General features: G+C 41.8%; 1 protein-coding gene and 1 long non-coding RNA gene across 5 annotated transcripts in view; one reads left to right on the top strand and one right to left on the bottom strand.

Annotated features, from left to right (window-relative positions):
- The window catches only part of LOC102933374 (androgen dependent TFPI regulating protein), a 45,273-nt gene that overhangs the window by 16,529 nt on the left and 9,201 nt on the right, over nucleotides 1–19,543 (bottom strand). For both annotated transcript variants that reach the window (XM_037893163.2, XM_043540113.1), the window contains exons 3-4: nucleotides 19,303–19,404; nucleotides 2,432–2,547 (exon numbers count right to left, since the gene is read on the bottom strand). In XM_037893163.2, coding sequence (XP_037749091.1) covers nucleotides 2,432–2,547; nucleotides 19,303–19,404 — 218 coding nt within the window. The remainder of the gene's footprint in view (nucleotides 1–2,431; nucleotides 2,548–19,302; nucleotides 19,405–19,543) is intronic.
- Nucleotides 15,564–19,543, top strand: part of LOC122464539 — a 56,419-nt gene continuing 52,439 nt past the window's right edge. The window contains exon 1 of one of the 3 annotated variants that reach the window (XR_006288682.1): nucleotides 15,564–15,813. This is a non-coding gene — a long non-coding RNA (uncharacterized LOC122464539). The remainder of the gene's footprint in view (nucleotides 15,814–19,543) is intronic. The other 2 variants (XR_006288679.1, XR_006288683.1) reach the window with 2 other exon arrangements.

Genomic DNA, 19,543 nt, shown 5'->3' with positions numbered 1-19,543 from the left:
ATACAGACTAACACGGCTGCTACTCTGAAACCTGACATTACTGGAAAGCGATGGAATAGAGACCCTCCATTTATGTACTTATTTATTTAGTTATGGCTTAAGATGCAGTACGCACTATATGATTATTTATATTTCCTGAGCTTAGAAAGGTGGTATGATCTCCTTCACTTTATAGCCCAAAGTACATTTCTGATGATTGGCGCCTAAATTACTATCCTCTTTGCTGTTACATTGATTTTACAATTGAAATGGAAAAGGGCAGGCTGTTTTTAAGGTCTAAAATTGTATAACCCAAGAGTTCAGAGATACAAGCTTTGGTATTCTAAGACAGGGAAGAAGATTACAGGCCAGGTTTTTGATACTTTTAATTGATTTCAGGAGGACTACTTGTAGAGTAACGTCCTACTCAGCATGAGAAGGAGTATCAAAATCTGTCATTACAGGAATTCACTAACACGTCTGCCAGGTTTCTCACCACACCTGGCAGCCCCCCATGGTTGGAAACCACCCCCGACTTCTGAGTACAGCAAAAATAAATTTCTGTAATGAAACCCCATGTGGAAGCAGGACCTTGAAGAAAGGCGCATGCAGTGGGAAGCCATTCTGGCTTCCCTGCTTGACTCTTCCCTTGCTTTCCTGGTGAATCCAGCACCTCACATGGCAAGTGGGCCACCTGAATCCATAGATATGGAAGAAAGGGGAGTAGTAAAGATGCTTCTTATGGAGGATAAGGCCACATGATTGGACTATTGACGATTCTGCCACATCAGTGAAGGCAGCAACAGCAAAGTGTTGGGACCTATAGGCTAGATGCAGAGATTTAAAATGTAAAGCAATGTTTTAATATAAAGACTTTGGGGCTGAATGCTCAAAAGGAATTAGGCTCCTAAGTTCCGTTTAGACCCCTAATTTCCATTGGTTTCAATGGAAATTAGGAACCTAACTCCAGCTGATCATTCAGCTCATTTTGTTGCTGGGAACCAAGGTGAGTAAAATGAAAGGTTCTGTGCTGCCCCCAGGAGACAGAAAGCACCAGCATGGAGATTGGCATGAATGTGCATGCAACAGCAGGAAACTGGAATACAAAGGGCAGGACTCTACAGAAGATGACACAAGGGACAAGTAACAGATAGCTATCTGCTTGGGGGCCCAATAGCCAGGATATGGAGTACTGTGATCTGTGCTTAATTTGTGCCAGGACTTGCCAGGGCTGAGCCCCAGCACCTCTAGGCTTGGCAGTTCATAGCCTCAGCATCTGTGGGCTTGCTGCGTCAGTTATGCAAGTAAAAAAAAAATTGCTTGAGCCCTGGCACCTCTTTCATTACAAGTGAAGCGCTGACTGTGATATACTAGAAGCTGAAGACAACAGCAACTCAAAGGAAACTTTGGGAGAAACCACTAGTGCAGGATGTGACTAGAACTCGGCTTGGCCATGGTTGGCCTGGTTGTGATTGCTGATTATCTAGGATACTGAGTCTTCATCCAGTGGGCACTCCCAGAGTGGAAAAGCACTCTCCTTCTTTTCAGTGTGCAACATCTGAGACCGTGACCTCCGCTCACTGGAACATACATGGGTTTAGGCCCATGTTCTCACATCAGACAATACTTACTGGGTGGTTTGGCAAGTTGCTATTGTTGCGATCAAGGCATACCCCCACCAAGAAGTCTGGATAGTACTGGCTTAAAAGAATTGGGTTTGGGTGATAGATCTCTGTCCTGCCTCTAGCTGAAACCTGGCGGGTCCCTGTCAGATCCTTGTGTTACAAAACAAAAAAGTGATTTCTTCTTAGGTTTATTTAGGTCATTGTGGTAAGGGTGGCTGCTGTTGAGGTGAAGTTGTATGGGGCAGAGGGCTCTGTGGGAAATGAAAATGCTAAAAGCATGCATCTCATGGCGTTATTCCTGTCCCATGGAGGTGGGACAAGTTCCCAGAAGCATAGTTTGATCATGAAGACAATAAAAGTCACAGAGCCTCAGAAGAGAACAATATGTGGCTCAACGCTAAGTAATGCAGCAAAATGGTACATAGGAAAGGAATTTGGGACACAATGATCCTAATTTCATTAAGGTTAAGATTAGATTAGGATAAACCTTTCCTAACACATGGTCATATAATGTAGTAGCAAAGTCCAATATTTCCAAGCCACTATAGAAGGATCTCAAATCATAAGTGCATTTTGTCTGTACAGTTTACGTTATATTCTGGGTTTTCTTTTAGTGGGATTGAGGCAAATAATGTAATGACAAAGGCAAGTTCATTCAAACTAATGTGTTCACTGCCACAGGTAAGAACTTGTAGAAACAAAGAATTCCCCAGTGCTTCCTCCTTTTCCAAAAGATGCCACACCTGCATGAGAAGCGAGCTTATTCTCTTTTTCCGGAGTAGGTCATTTAGAGAAAATCCCAGGGGGTTATAATACATAATTCTTACCAGCTGAGATAGGCAACAGAAACAAATCCTAATAGGATCAGTCCTTTCTTCTTTGGTGGATAACGGTGCGGGGTAGCGAAGATCTCCAGCAGAGCAAGTGGCAACACAATAGTGTGCTGGGAAGAAAAGGGGATATGTCAGAGAGTGGCAATAGTGTGTTGTGGTAACCAAATTAACCAAAACGCTTGTGGCAATGTGTACATACATGCAAACAAATTATTGGTTAACAGTATAGAATGCCACAGAAAAGCATGCCACTTTACCAGTGAGTAAATTCCCATGATACAGCAAGCACTGAAAGTTTCTTGTTACACAGAAAAAAGTGTGATAATGAGGTGCTACTATAGAAAGCTGTACTGCTGTGCATTGTAATCGCTAATGGATAGTGCAGGGATTTACTGCATTATCAGATGTGCAAGGAAAGTTGGAGTGATCTCCATGTATACAGTAGTACAAAGATCTTGTGGAATCTATCACTGTTTATTCTGAGAGGGAAAGGAAAACCCTCTTGGCATTTTCTGAAAGACTTTCCATGCTTAATTTAAGCCGAAAGGTGATTTGTTTTTTCTTTAGGTAAATTTGGTGAAAATATCTCTAGCCATTTCTGAGTCATTGGAGAGTGGGAAAAAATACTTTAAACTCACCTTTAAATAAAAACCAATTTGGGGGAAATGTTATATGCTGAAAGGTGAAGAATTGTTAGGATTAGAAAGCTACAAAGAGACAGAAATGTTAAGAATAGAAGTAAAGAATCAATTTCCAATACTGCAAACCGTGTCCCAAAGTTCCATTCCCAGACTGGTGATGGTTAAATATATTTATCAATGATCTGGAAAATGGTGTGGCTGTTGAGGTGACAACATTTGCAGAGTACACAAAATGTAGTTAGGTTAATAATGATTAGAAAAGACTGAGGACTTTCACAGAGACCTAACAAAGCTAGGTGAATGGGAAGCATGAAGACAGGTGAAATTCAGCATTGACAAATGCAAATTCATGCAAATTGGAAGGGATCTTTGAACTACGTGTGCACCTTGCTGTGTTTGTTCTAAGGCACTTTCAGATCATAAATACCCCTCCCCCCATCCCCCGATCTACCTGTGGATCTCCATTTGTCTGTACAGAAAGGGAGTTTGTGCACCTGAGTGGCACCGTCTCCACAACCAGGCCCTGTGTGTAGTGTGGAGTTGGGGCAGACTGGGGAAGGAGTGGTCGGGCTGAGGGCAGAGTTTTGGAGGAGACATATCTTAGTCCATCCAGCCCCACAGAAATTAACCAGAGAAGCTGTTCCAACCCCAGATTGTATTAACTGTTTTGTGAGTCGCCATGGGGAGCTGCTGGAAGCAAATTGCAAAGCCTTCGTAGCATGCTCAGGGGAGTTGGGGGGGTGCAGTGGGCTAGCATTGCTGCTGGGGTACAGGGTCCACTTGGATATCACTGGCCTCTCACAAAGGGTCTTGAGGTCCTCCAGGTTTCGAGATATTTTTTTCCCCTCCCCTCATACAGGGTCAACTTGGGTCAGCCTCAGGGAGGAATTTCTTGTGGGGATTTCCACATAGAAAGTCCACTTCTCTGGTTTTCAACATGAAAGACGATGCTCCGGCTCTAAATTAACTGTAACTACTCAGGAAGAAGCCCTGAGTGTTACTGTCAACAGCTCAGTGAAAACAGTTGTTCAATGCACAGCAGCAGGCAACCACAGCAAGGCCTGCTCAGTTGGGCTCCTCGTAACTAAGGCAATTGGTTTTACAGATAGAATGTGGGAAAAAACTGCAGCAGCAAACATAATACATGATTTTTTCTGTGTCATATAATATGTTGCCTTTAAGGTCAGACCAAAGTCAATTGAAGTCACGGGGAATCTTTCCATTCACATCAGTGGATTTTGGATCAGGCCCATGCAGAGGACATGATGGTGTGGTATGAGATTTAAGTTTTATTGGCAGATGTTTGGGAGAGAGAGTTACTTTCTACCTGTAAAAGAGTGTGACACATTATGGCTGCATGCTGCAAGAGAACACTTAGTAGATTCCTCTCACACATCCCTAGCATGGGAGGCCTCAGAAGCCATTACTCAGCCCCATGTGGCTTGTTGCCAAATATCCTTCAGTTTCAGTTGTTGTATTCTACAAGCTAGCGATAACAAAGGTTTATTTGATTGTTCTAGTTCATCTCCCTGCCAGTGCTGTTGAGATTTTTCTCTGTTTTATTTCATACCCTAGAGTCCTACAATCCCCCTCAGTCAATAGCAGAGGTCCAGCTGTATAAGTTCAAGTCATTCTTGGATACATTTAAGTAGAAAAAGGTCTTCAGTTTGTACAAATTAATTTCCTCACAGTCCCTATAATTATGTCTTTTACTCAGAAATGTGTCCCCATTTTTCACATAACACCCAGTGTCCCAGGCGATTTCTTTGGGGGCACGCAATGACCTAGCTTTCCATTTCATCAGTGGAAACATTTGTTTTTTCAATCACAACAAATTATTTGTTCAAGCCATATTGCTGTACTGAGGAAAATGTATTCTGTGTTTATTAGGCCCAGCCATTCAGTGGGAAGAGCAGTGTTTTGAAGTCAAGAGAAAATCAAATGAATTTACTGCAGATACTTATCAAAGCTGGGTTTGTTTGTTTGGTGTTGTTTTGCTCAGAATGAAAGTTAACAGTTGTTGAGTGGCCCACGATAAACTCACGCAGAGCCCCAAGTTACTGAGGGGGAAAAAAATCCCTCACTCGGAAAAACATGTTGAGTCAGAAGCTGGCAGCAGTGACACCAACACATGTTTTATTAAAAAGTATACGCTGTGTTCTGTGTGAATAGTTCATGATCCTAAAAACACTTTGCCACAAAAGACTTCCAGTTTTTTTTAATTTTGAAAGCAAGATCGCCTTAATCATAGGCAGATAAAGAGAGATCCTTGTGTATGTTATAGGAATGCTCTCTAGTGAAACTTGTTCGTGTACAAATGGCTTCTTCTTTTATATTGGCTTCTCACTCTGGGTGAGTGTGTGTGTATGTATGTACATTTTAATTTTCTAGTCTTTCTCATTCCTGAACTTGAATACACACTGCACATGTCCTTGCCATACTGAACACGTGCACATCCCTATGATACACATGAAATGCAACAAAATAATTCTAAGTGAAAAAACCAGAGAGAGAGACAGAGCCTTTCATCACCATGCTGGTATCATAAAGCATGTTGGTGTGTTCACCCATTTTATGAACCCTATCTACAGTTTGTTTTCTCCTTTAGTAGCAATTTACAATGGAATTCATATGGAATAATGGAGTACATTCACAAGAGTAAATGGGTTCAGTGTGATTCATGTTTATACAGCAAATACCAAAGGAATGCACGATTGGCCACCTATGAAAAGTGTGTCCTTACCAATGACATTCAATTAGCTTTCCAAATGAATTCCCTTGGATGGCTGATAGAAAGCTGACTTTAGTGATGAACATTAGTGATGGCCCATATACTGTGGTTGCTAATACTAGTTGTAAGGTCTTTAAAGGCTTTTCATTTTCACAGGGAAAAAGTGTGCTCTCATTCTAGCTATTTTTAATATTAGTCTTTAGTCACCAAACACCACGATTCGTTAAAGATAGTTATAAACCCAATTTTAACCTAACTGTGTTGTTAATCTGACATTTATTTAAATCAGTGCCATCTTTGTTTGGAAGCAAACTTAAAAATATATACTGTTATGCTTCTTGATTTAAAAGGAAATCTAATAATTAGGCTTGGATTGACACAAATCAGAATGTTGGCAAAAATGGGTGGAAGCAATGACTCATTCTGTGTTTCAATTAACAGTTTCTCAGTTTTACCTGCAAACAGGGAAACTGATAAAAATAATTATCACAGAGGGAGAGAAAATTATTTCATTCTGAGGTTAAAAAAGCCAAAATCATGGTCTAAAACAATAGTGGTGTGTTCTAATCTCTCTGTCAATGAAATGAATGAATGAATGAGCTTATTCATCCCTTTTCAGGAAACTTCACTATTTTTTGTTTTAATTTAATTTAATGTGTATTTTAATTAATATCTCTGCTTGTTGAGAAGTTTGTTTACCTCTTCAGTTAGGACGGCAAAATTTTAAGTGGGAAAACTAAAGCTTTTGCATTTTTTGCAGAATGGAAAACTAAAATCTGTAGCATTCATGAAGCTCTCTCAGCTGTTTTATCAGATGGTCAGGTGTTCGGAAATACAGCTCAGGTTATAAAGATGATAAAATATTGTGTTCTCCAAAATCTTTTATCGATTATTTATTATTATTATTATTTATTCAATTGTTAATGCTGGGAAACTTTCTCTTGAGTATGACTCAAACTTCATCTGAAATATTGGCATACTGACTGGTCTCCAGAACATAAGAGTTAAACTGTGACATTTTCATATTCTGTTAAAACAAGAAATAATGATTTTGTCTTTTTCCCTCTGTATTCTTTGTCTCTCCCTGGGATGCATTTACTATGCATGAACTGAACAAGAGCAAATTGTCTCTTTTACACAAAGAATTAAGAACTTGCAGTGCTTCTATTTTCCAAACATATTATGTAATTTGAAATATTTTTTATCTAATAACTTCTTCTTTTTTTATTATTATTATTATTTATTATTTAATTAGTTTTGGTTTTGAAAATACAGGTTTATAGAGCCAACTGAATGGTGGTGGGTGGGAACTCAGGCCTCAGTCCAACATCTGCTTAAGCATGCGCTCAAGCACGTGAGTAATCGAATAGAAATCACTGGGATTACACACATACTTAACATTAAACATGTGTTTTGTTATCCTGCTTGATCAGTGCCCCAGATTAGAGCAAATAGTGGAATAGCTGTCTATGGATATTTGTTTTCCAAAGTGAATTTTCATTTAACCATATTTTCTCACCCTGTATGTTTGTTTTCCATGAATATTTGAGAACTGAGTATTGTCGCTCTATGGAGATTATATCGGCATAGCTAGGTTGCCATAGCTATGCCAGCTTTCCCCCAAGGTGTAGATACAGTTTATGCCGACAGAGGGATTTTTCCATCAGTGTAAGAACCAGACATGCCAAACCCGCGAAAAAAATGCAGAAATTGGGCTTGGTTTTGGCTTAATTGGCTTTTGAGTTGCTTGTTGGCTAGTTTTTTGGCTTGTAGCTTGTTGCTTCTTTTTTTTTTTTTTTTTTGATAGGCTCCCAGCAAGCAGGGGTAAGGGGGGGAGAGAGTCAGGGATGCTCAGTGGGCCCACCACAGTCCCAGACTGCACGCTAGGGCAGATCTAGTCATACACAGTGTTGGGGTTCTTAGGGACTGGCTTGTTTGGGCCTTGTTTTGAAACGGGATTAGCTTGATTTTTTTGGTTTATTGTGAAAGTCGGGGTGCTTATTTACCGCGTGACAGTTGGTAGGAACACTACATCTCCTAGCAACAGTGGCAATGCTGACAAAAGCATTCTTCCGTTCACATAGCCGTGTCTACACTGGGGGACATCTCAGCGTAGCTACGTCAGTCAGGGGTGGGGTTTTTCATACTCCTGACCAATCTAGCTGCAGCAACCTAACTTTCCAATGTAGACCAAGCCTGAGGGTGGGATTTTTACAAGCACTTAGCAGTGGCCTAATGTGACTTCGATAGGAGCCAATGGTAAATGTTTTTTGAAAAATCCCTCCCTGATTTCTCTTTTTTTCCAGCCAAATCCTAAGAACAGATTGTTTGCTTAACAGCTCTGTATCACTTGTAAATACTTACATTTGTGTCTTCTTCATCAGCAATGTTACTGAAAACAAAGGGTGAGCCTCAATTTCGAGGTTGGATTGGGGGACACAAGATAGTTGCCCAAAGGCTAATATTCATAAGCCAAATTCTGAGGTCTTTACCTAGTTTTTACTCAATCCACACTCAGGCAAAGTCCCAAGGTCTGAAGGATTTTACCAGTGTATGTGTGGCTTTCAGAAAGAGTTTTACCTCTTACTGTCCTTGCATGATGGTACCAAACAGTCCCCCAACCACTGCCATTGTTGTGTAGTTTTACTATTCCCGGTGCTTTTCCCCATCACTGCTCTCTTTCTCTCTTCTTGGCCCCTTGGTGGCACAAGATTCCTCATTTGATTTACTTTGCTATGTTTTTGTCTTCCCACAAATGTCAGTTTTGCTGTTCTGCTCTGTCCTTATTTATTTTCTCTCCTTACTTTCCATTCTCTTCTTTTATTAGTATGAAACTGCACAGTTCATTATATTGTTTTATATTTTTAAATAGTAAAATGCCTTGATTAAAAGGCTTTGTTAAACAGATTTTCTCTCAGAATTATTAATATTAGGGCTGTTGATTAATCGCAGTTAACTCATGCAATTAACTAAAAAAAAAAGAATTGCGATTAAAAAAATGAATCGCGATTAATCGTAGTTTTAATCGCACTGTTAAACAATAGAATACCAATTGAAATGTATTACATATTTTGGATGTTTTTCTACATTTTCATATATATTGTATTCTGTGTTGTAATGGAAATCAAAGTGTATATTATTTTTATTATAAATATTTGCACTGTAAAAATGATAAAAGAAATAGTATTTTCAATTCACCTCATACAAATGCTGTAGTGCAAACTCTTTGTCATGAAAGTGCAACTTACAAATGTAGAATCTTTTTGGTACATAAGTGCACTCAAAAACAATACAGTGTAAAACTTCAGAGCTTACAAGTCCACGCAGTCCTACTTCTGGTTCAGCCAATCCGCTGAGACAAACAAGTTTGTTTACATTACAGGCGATAATGCTGACTGCTTCTTGTTTACAATATCCCCTGAAAGAGAGAACAGGCATTTGCATGGCACTTTTGTAGCTGGCATTGCAAGGTATTTATGTGCCAGATATGCTAAACATTCGTATGCCCCTTCATGCTTTGGCCACCATTTCTGAGGACATGCTTCCATGCTGATGACACTTGTTAAAAAAAAATGTGTTAATTAAATTTGTGATTGAACTCCTTGGGGGAGAATTGTATGTCCCCTGCTCTGTTTTACCAGCATTCTGCCATATATTTCATGTTATAGCAGTCAGATGATAACTCAGTACATGTTGTTCATTTTAAGAACACTTTCACTGCAGATTTGACAAAACACAAAGAAGGTACCAATGTGAGATTTCTAAAGATAGCTACAGCCCTCGACCCAAGGTTTAAGAATCTGAAGTGCCTTCCAACATCTGAGAGGGTCGAGGTATGGAGCATGCTCTCAGAAGTCTTAAAAGAGCAACACTCCGATGCAGAAACTACACAATCCGAACTATTAAAAAAGAAAGCTGTTTTGGATTGTTATTGAGCAGAACCCGTCATCAGCATGGACATGTGTCCTCTGGAATGGCGATTGAAGAATAAAGGGACATATGAATCTTTATTGCATCTTGCCTGTAAATGCTGGCTACAACAGTGCCATGAGAACATGTGTTCTCACTTTCAGGTGACACTGTAAACAAGAAGCGGGCAGCATTATCTCTTGCAAATGTAAACAAACTTGTTTGTCTGAGCGATTGGCTGAACAAGAGTGAACTTGCAGGCTCTAAAACAGGGGTCGGCAACCAATGGCACGCGTGGCAAACATGGCACGTGAACCAATTTTTAATGGCACACTGCTGTCTGCCAGACCCCAGCAGACAGCAGCGTGCCATTAAAATTACGCCCCCACCCCCCGCCCTCTCCTTGCAGGGCAGGCAAGCTTCCCCCTCCCCCTGCCTCTTCCCCCAGCGTGCTGGGTTCCTGGCCCTCCTTCTCTCCCTCCCTGCAGCCGATCAGCTGACGGCCCTTGCTACGGAGGGGAGAGGGAAAAGCGGAACCGCAGCAGGCTCTCTGCTCCGGGAACCTTGGGGAGGGGGGTGGAATCAGGGCATATCCCCACCAGCCCCCTGCTGTGAGCTGCTCAGGGCAGGGGGCTGGGAGCACCCCCATAACCCCAGCCCACACCCCCAGCCCTCTGCCCTGACTCCTGCATCCCCTCACACGCACCTCCAACCCTCTGCCCTGACCCCTGCATCCCCTCACACACACACCGAGCCCTCTGCCCTGACCCCTGCACCCCCTCACCCACACCCAGCCCTCTGCCCTCACCCACACACCTCCCACACACCCCAGCCCCGTGCCCTGACCCCTGCACCCCCCCCACAACCCCAGCCCTGACTGCTGCACCCTCCTCACACACCCCCAGCCCCCTGCCCTGAGCACCAAACCGGAGCTCCTGCACACACACACACCCCATATTCCCACCTGCACCCCTCACACCAAATGGGAGCTGCCCAGGTAAGCGCTCCACACCCAAACCTCCTGCCCCAACCCTGAGCCCCCTCCCTCATTCTAGCTCCTGGCCAGACCCTGCACCCCATCCTGCTCCTTCACCCCCCGCCCTGGTCTCAGCACACTCCCACCCTCATCTCAGTGCAGAGAGAGGAAGAGAATGGCTAGAACCAGGGAGAAGGTAGGTACCTCCTCTATGTGGACAGGGCCGGGATCCCAGACCAGCAGTGGGCTGAGCGGGGCCGGCAGCTGGGACCCTGGCTGGCAGGAGCCGGCGGACTGAACCCCAGACCGGCAGCAGACTGAGCGGCAGCGGGCTGAGCCGCTCAGCCCACTGCTGGTCTGGGGTCCCGGCCGCCGGCCCTGCTCAGCCCACTGCCAGTCTGGGGTTCTGGCTGCCAGCCCCTTGCCAGCCGGGGTCCCGGCCGCAGGCCCCGCTCAGCCCGCTGCCGGTCTGAGTGAATGGAACCCCAGGCCGGCAATGGGCTGAGTGGCCAGCGGTGTAAGATCAGCATTTTACTTTAATTGTAAATGAAGCTTCTTAAACTTTTGAAAACCTTGTTTACATATGACAATAGTTTAGTTATATAATATATAGACTTATAGAGCGAGACCTTCTAAAAAACGTTAAAATGTATTATTGGCTCGCGAAACCTTAAATTAAAGTGAATAAATGAAGACTCAGCACACCACTTCTAAAATGTTGCTGACCCCTGCTCTAAAATTTTACATTGTTTTACTTTTCAATGCAGTTATATTTTTGTCCATAATTCTACATTTGTAAGTTCAACTTTCATGATAAAGAGATTGCACGACAGTACTTTTATTAAGTGAATTGAAAAATACTATTTCTTTTGTCTTTTACTGTGTAAATATTTGTAATCAAAAATAAATATAAAGTGAGCACAGTACACTTTCTATTCTGTGTTGTAACTGAAATCAGTATATTTGCAAGTGTAGAAAACACCCAAAAATATTTAAATAAATGGCATTCTATTATTGTTTAACAGTGCAATTAATTGTGCGATTAATCGCGATTAATTTTTTTAATCGCTTGACAGCCCTAATTAATGTTTTTTATTTATTATACAATCTGGAGCAGCAATGCATGGCCAGGAAACCAAATGAATATCTGTCTGTGTGTATTTGTGTGTATGTACACATGTACAAGAGATACAAAAAGTTCTGCTATTTTAGCCAGGCATGAATACAATTGGGAAGCTATTGCTTGAGTTTAATCTTAGCAGCTGTCAAATATCATCAAACCTTTAATATGTCAGAAAACAAACTTATTTCTTCCCTTTTGAGGTCGAATAGTGCTCACCATGGAAGAGTGGAGGGGGCTATGCAAGTCCCACATTTTCAGAAATGCACGTGTGCAGTTTGTTTGCAGTTACCAGGAATGCGGGCATCTTCGCAGTTTTTGTACGTGGAAATGTCACATTAGATGTTTGAGTGAATTTGTAGCAATAGTGCACACAATTTTGCACATGTGCATTTCTTTGAAAATGTGGACCTTATTGAGTATTTGAATGCTTATTATGATACAGTGTGAGTGAGTTTTGGTGCCAAAATTGTAATAATATTTTGCTCTGAAACTAAATACACAAGTAAGTGGGTAAAGTTCACATTGCAGTTTGAAGCTGACATGAGCCTGAAATGATACAATCTTTCAACATGGAATTTTGTCTCCAGCTGTCTAGCCAGGGGGATGGGTTAGGGAGCTAGCACTTGTGCATTCTCAAATAACAGAAGTCAAGGAGGATTCAATGCCTTAACATTCATCAATGAAATAACCCCATTTACTCAGAGAGAAAGTGTTTATGTCAACAAAAATGGAAACATCTGAAAACTACATATAGCATGGGGGAAAACCAAGGATCTTAGCATCCAAGTGTGTGTGGCAGTCACTTTAATGCACCATAACCCTCACGCTGACATTCTTCTTGTCTCCTAACAAATGAATATAAGGGGGAGCCTATAAATGTCCATAGCTGCCGGAGGGTTTAAAACCAGGATAGTTGGAAATGCAAGCAAATGGAAATGTTTATCTCTTTGCCTATTTAAAAGAGCTATTAAATGTTTAATACAAGTGCAGGAGAAATCATATGAGATGGTCAGAGATGTGGCCGAAAATGCCCAGGTGTATATGCTATGAGTAAATATATTCTTTTGAAAAATAGCAGTCCTGGATGGAATGCACTGAACTAAGATCCTGACTACACACAGACTTTGCACCCGTTTTATAACTGTTGGGTTAGGGGTGTGATATTTTACTTTTAAAGTTATACCAGTACAGCAGCTAGTGTGGATATCATCTGTGTAAAGGTGCCTTATACCAGAGTTGCAGAGTTCTCCTTCCCATATAAGCATAAGTTATACCGGTATAAATCACACTTATGCTAGAATAACCGGATCCACACTAGGGTGGGGTTGTACTGCTTTAACTATACCAGTATAGTTAAAGCAAGAGGTATAACTTTTGTCTGTAGACAAAAGCCCTTAAATGAGGAGAAATATGGGAAGCCTCACTGGTATTGTGAATCCTTCTTGCTTTCTATGTTCGTAATGCTGTCAAAACAACAATGGCTCACTTAAGTGAGGCCTCTTGTGCTCCCGTGTTCTTGTCCCTTGCTTTCTGCATTACCCTCAGTATGCCCAAATACTCCTCAGCTGTCATTCATTGAGGCAGTTTGATCCGATTGAGAGAACACTTAGAGACATGGTTCGCTTGCTAGTTCTACCATTAATGTGCTTTGTGACCATGGGCAGGCCACTTCTTCACTGTGCCTCTACTCTCTCCCATCACCTCTTTGTCTTAACTGATTGTAAGCTCTTCAGGGTATAGACTGTCTCTTACTGTGTGTCTGTAAAGTGCCTAGCACGATGGGGTCCTGATCTTTGTTGAGGCTTGTAAGAGTTACCATAATACAGAGAAATACTAATAATTTAGGCAAGTGTAATATTAAACAAAAACTTGCCTATAGTCTAAGAAAGTAACTTACGAAATCAAACTGAAAAGGATAATGTTTTGCAGGCCAAAAGAAAAAAAATTATTTTATTAGTGAAGAAAAACATATGCATATGGTTATTAAGAATGCAACTGAATGAATAGTTGCAAGTTTTCTTTCTTGTGCTACAAACTAATGACCCACAATTCTCCTTTTTTGTTTTCATGTCAATCCTGTCAACCCCTTAAAAATCCAGGGTTCTTCTCAACTGCCATTAAAATGAATAATTTATTCACGTGATTCAATTCAAACCATACAAAACAGGTAGTGGCTTTTTGGGGAGCATTCAGATACAGCTTAAAAACAGGTCAGGAACGAAATAAACAATTTCAATGAGAGAATGGGCCAAAATGGCTTTTATCTGTGTCACCCTCCATCTAAAAACTTTGGTTCAGATAAAATAATAGTACTTAGGACTTATGTAGTGGTTTTCATCCATAGATCTCAAAGTTCTTTATAAAAATGGGCAAGCATACTTACCCCCATTTTACAGATGGGGAAACTGAAGCACAGATGTAAAATGAATTGCATAAGACTCAATAGGAGAGCTAAGACTAGAACTCTGATATCCTGGCTCCCAATGTAGCACCTTCTCCACTGGGCCTCACTAAATCCTCATAATAGAATTTGATTTCCAACCACTCTTCCTGTTTCAAAATGAAAATTTTCCACTTAGGTCATTGCAAAACCATGACTAAAACATAATACCCTTGGTACATTGCTAGTTGTAACCATTTGAATGTTAGAGCAAAGTCTCAAGATTGCCTGTATGCATTGCTCAGATTGCTACAAAAAGGAGAGGGGTACATCTTCCCACCTGCTCCTTTTCTCCTTTAGTAACTATTCAGCATGAGCTTGTTCCACCAGGAGACTAAATTCACGTGACAAGCAGCAAAAGCCCCCATTTAGACATTCTGTGGCTAGTTATGCAAAGTGAAAACCCTTTGATGTACCAGTATCAGGGAAAATATACAGGGTTGGTTGGTTGGTTGATTGTCACAAGGAAGAGAAAGCTTGGTTGCCAGCTCAAGAAGCTTTGTGTTCCCAGAGTGTTTGTGCTTGTTTCTTGTATGACCTAGACAAACTGTTTAGTTACATAACATAATGCTTGTCCTATTCATATAGTTAGGGAGATCTCTGAATCAGATCCTCATTGGTACTTAGATTGGTACTTAGATCCCTAAAGATCCATTGGTACTTAGTCCCAGTTTTACATGAGTAAATCCTGAGGGTCTAGTCCCCTGCTATAAATACCTAAAAGAGTCATTAGAGCAGGGAGGACTGGACTGGACTCTGTCTCCCACCTCCCAGGTTGGGTGCCTGAAATACTAGGCAATGGAGTTAATCTCTTTCTCTCTGCTCCAGTGACTCTGTAAGTAGCAATCCACAATGGAACAGCTTCAACAGGAGAGACTGAAGGAGCCCAACATCAGAATATCCCACAGCTCAGTGATTACACCCCTCTCCTAAGAGGTGGGAGACCCCTCTTCAAATCCTGTTTCCCTCTCTGCCAGAGGGGGAATTGAACCTGCATTTCCACACCCCAGGGGAGTGCTGTAATAACTGGGCTAAAAGTTATAAGGTGAGCACCTTCTTCTCCAGCCATTTTGTGTGGAGTAAGGCAAGCGCCAAATGCATTTTTCACAAGAAATGACTGAGGCACCTAGGCCACCTGACTCCAGGAAAGAGGTTCCTGGTTGTGGATCACAAGCAGAACTAAGTGCCTTTCTGCAGCCTGGATTTAGGCACCTAACTCTGTGAGAGGGGTGGGGCTTAGTTTACATTTTCTTGTTGTCATCTTCCATTGCCTAATCTGTGTTCCCTGTAAGCTGCGCACTGGAGCAGCCCTGCAGGAGAGAGTCAAGGTCTGCCCAGCTGATTCGGAGAACACACCCAGCCCGGCAGCATGTGTTCAGGTGTCCCTCCCCCACCGTTGCTCCATCCTGCAGCTGCTCTCGGGACCATCCTGCTGGCTGTGCAGTGGGGGAGGGGGCTGATGTCCGGGCATCCCCCTGTCCCCCCAGCCCCTGTACCCCGTCTCCACAGGGCAGAGGGGACACAGCCTGGCTCAGGACTCGGAGCTGCCGGGAAGGGTGAGTGGCTGAGTGCCTTTCTTAAAGAGACAGTGCCCTGTTGTCTGAGATTTCCCCAGCAACCAGCTCACACAGTCAGTCTGTCTCTCTCTTCCGCTGCCCACCTACCCCATCTCCGCAGAGCGGGGGGGCGGGGAGACAACAGGGCTCAGGACAGAGTAGGAGAGCTTTCAGTGAGTGTCTTAAAGAGAGCGTGCAGGGTGTCTCTCAGAAACTTTCCCAGCAGCCGGCACACATGGTGTGTGTGTGTGTGTGTGTCTGTCTGTCTCTCTCTCGCACACACACACACGGTGTCACACACACTGTCTGTGTTACACTGTCTCTCTGTCACAGTGCAACACACAGTCTGTGGCATACATACTGTCTCTGTCACTCTGTCACACACATAATGTTTCACACACGCACACACAAACACTGTCTCTGTATCACACACACACACACTGTGTCAAACACACACTGCCTCTGTGTGATACTAACCTCCCAACACATATTTTTATTATTGTTGTTGTTACTTCTTGGTACTTCCTGCAATGCACATATATTCTCTGTAATTTTATTCTTTCAAAGTGTGTTATTTTAGTGTTTTGCCTGGTCTATGCATGCCATAATTTTTATTTCTCTTACACTTAAATTTAATTCCTCGAGTAGTGAGTTCTAAAATGCCTAACCCGCCCTGGTTGGCGTAATTATCCCTATTTAACTTTTTAAAATATATATATATTATATCTAGGTTTTTTGTTTTTACTGGTGGCGCACATCTGCACATACCTTGCTGCACATAACAAAATATATTCCACACATGGACAGAAAAAATTAGAGGGAACATTGGTTGCCTTGTTTAGGTGGCTCCCTGCCTAGTGTTCTGGCTTTTGTGGATCTCATTCTTGGGCACCTATCTCTTCCCTATCCCTTTGTGGATTTGGGCCTCTGAGACTGTTCTACTGATTTAAAAACACTCAGGCTGTAAATGATATATCCCTTATATATATAACTGATATACCCAAAACACACAGCCACCTAACAAAACTAACAGCTTTTCCCCCATAGCCACGAGGTGATATGAACTTTTGCTAACCTCAGAGCTGTGAAATATAGCAGAGTTCATGGGGAAGAGGAAACCCCCTCATCAAATCTTTTCCCTGACAATTGACATTTAGTGTGCTGTCCCTTTAAATATGTGGCAGCTCCCCAGATCCCCATGGTATTTACAGTGGACATCTTGGATCAAAAGGAAGAAATGCCGTTGGCTATTTCTGAAGCCTTAAAAGCCTTATTTTCGTTATGATAGCATTTATAATGCTCGCGTAGGCTCTCCCCATGCCACAACAGTGCCAATGATCTTTTCAGAACTCTTAATTCACTTCTAGCAGACATCTTGGATTCTACAATTACTGGAAGGAAACTTTCCCCACGCCCCTCCCACAAGTTGGCAGAACTGCTAGTAGCATTAATCATGTATATTGTGCTGTAAGGTGAGCATGGCCTATTACATTTCATTACAGGCAGCTGGTTTGTAGTCAGTCACTGAGAGGTTGGTTGATCATTGTGCAGTGGCTGGAATGCTTCCCAAAATACATGCGTTTTCAGGAACTCCTTAAATGAGGAGCGGGAGGAAGCTTGTCACAGATGAATTAGAAGATGACATTTATTGCAGACTCAGCAACCAGGGTCAGTGCAGTTCTGCCTTGACAAAGTGAAAACGTGGTTCTATCTTGTAATGTAGGTGGGACCTAAACATGCCCCTGAATGTAGCATGATTTGGGAACGGAAGTTAAATTGCAGTTCTATTCCCTCTATGCTTACAGGATGGGATCATTTTTAAACTGAGTCTGGGATGCTGTAAACAGGTTTCCCAGCATGCTATTTCCAGAGGGTGAGGCAAGTCATCCCATTTGGTTATGCAGATTTGAGTTACACAGATCATCCCAAAATCATGTGAATAAAATCTTGATACCACATCAAATTGTCAGGTATTCTGTATATGCTGAATGTTTACAGAAGGAGGGAAATGTAGATATCTCGGAGAACTTGAAAACATTTCACTCTTACTATTTTTTGTACCCCTCCAGTTGTAAAGCTAGGCTCCCTTAGTACTGTTTGTACATCTATACAGGCCTGGGAAGGAGAGAGAAATTATAGCAAATACATTTTAGAGACTGCTGCAAATAGTTTTTCCATCTGTAATAATGTCACACTTGGAAGCCCCAGTGTCTCTCAGTCTTCCTAGGCCATTACAAAAAGTTGCCCTGTTGGGAAGGACAAATTCCCAGCTGTGCATTGAGATTTAAAAAAAAATAAATCCAAAATCTAGCACTGAACAAGATAATAGTTAGCCCTATTGCTGGCCCAGAATCCTGAACCTGAGACCAATGTAATTTTGAGAAGAAAAGGAATAATTTTCTGTGACTAATAGCTTTAAAAAAAACAGTGGCTGTTTGCATCTGTTCAATGGTTTGGAATGTTGAAGTAGTCCCAGTGAAGCTGGATTAGTAGGCAGAGAGCAGGTGATAGGGTCAAAAGTGCATCATGGCTTCCATTTATCACTCAGTTTATCACATGGATATCACTCATGGGAAAGTGGCATATATGTTCATGCTGCACAAGCGTAAGTATTTGTAAATATACATTTATAAAGTGGACGTTTAAAAAAAATCTAACAAAAGTTCTCAGTCAGAAATATCTGGGAAGTTCCATTTAGCTTCAAAGGCATCAGGAATTGCAGTGTCTTGCAAAGTTACTGAGTTGGAAAAATCTTAAAAAACTGGAATCTTGAGAGAAACAAGGCTGGGACGTCTGCATGATTATTTCATACTTTTTGGCTCCTCTGATTCATGTCTAGCATTGAACCTCTCCCCTTCCTGCCTCCCTTAGCCTCAGGAGGCTGCCATGACCTTATAACCACCCACGGTTTCCATGTTACTGTCAGCATCCTTACACTTGACTGATGAGAAGTATGTGATTATTCAACACATCATAAAAACAGCTATGGCAATTGAAGGAGAGATCTGGAATATATTTATAGAAATCTGTAAACAATCATTTCAATTCTGCTATTCAGTGCTGTGCACACATTACCTTATGAGCTGTTGAGCTGTCAGATTTACTTTGATTCTTTCACCTCTTTTAAAACTTACCAAGTGCTCCGCTGTATTCCTAACCAGTTTGTATTTCATAACATTCTGTTTATGGAGACAATTTCATTTTTGAACTGCAGTAACCTAGAAGGTTTTCTTTGTATGATTACACACCTTTTCATTGATTTTTAAGAGGCTTGACATGCCATGATTCACTGACCTGCCCTGTGCTAAAAAGCTTCTTTAGGCAACTATAGCGCATGCATCCGTTCATTACATTCAGCTCAACTTGTGCTTTAAATAGACAGCGGTGGGGGGAGTTGTGAAACCCTTTTGGAAAGATAAATAATGCAACAGTGGAACATTCATTGCAAAAGTCTGGGTGTTCTAGGCGCTAGTCCGGCTTTTTACTCACCATAGCATGATTTAACCACCTTGGAATCATCCCATCCAGGTTCTTGGGGTAAACCAGTTCTCGGTTGTACGTATACAATACCCAAAAGGACATAAACACAAACTGCAACAAAAGAATTTTTGTTGTAAAAGGCAAAGCAGGCTGTAGGAAAAATGTGAGCTTGCGAGATAAAACAACTGATGTATCACACAAATTACAAAGTAAAGAAGGGAAGTTACTGCAAGTTGCGGTGTTCTGCTGT

Source organism: Chelonia mydas, chromosome 2, assembly GCF_015237465.2.
Source record: "Chelonia mydas isolate rCheMyd1 chromosome 2, rCheMyd1.pri.v2, whole genome shotgun sequence".
In the NCBI taxonomy this organism is placed as follows: domain Eukaryota; kingdom Metazoa; phylum Chordata; order Testudines; family Cheloniidae; genus Chelonia; species Chelonia mydas.
The sequence above is the reverse complement of the archived record's forward strand: the minus strand, read 5'-3'. Positions and strand labels throughout refer to the sequence as shown.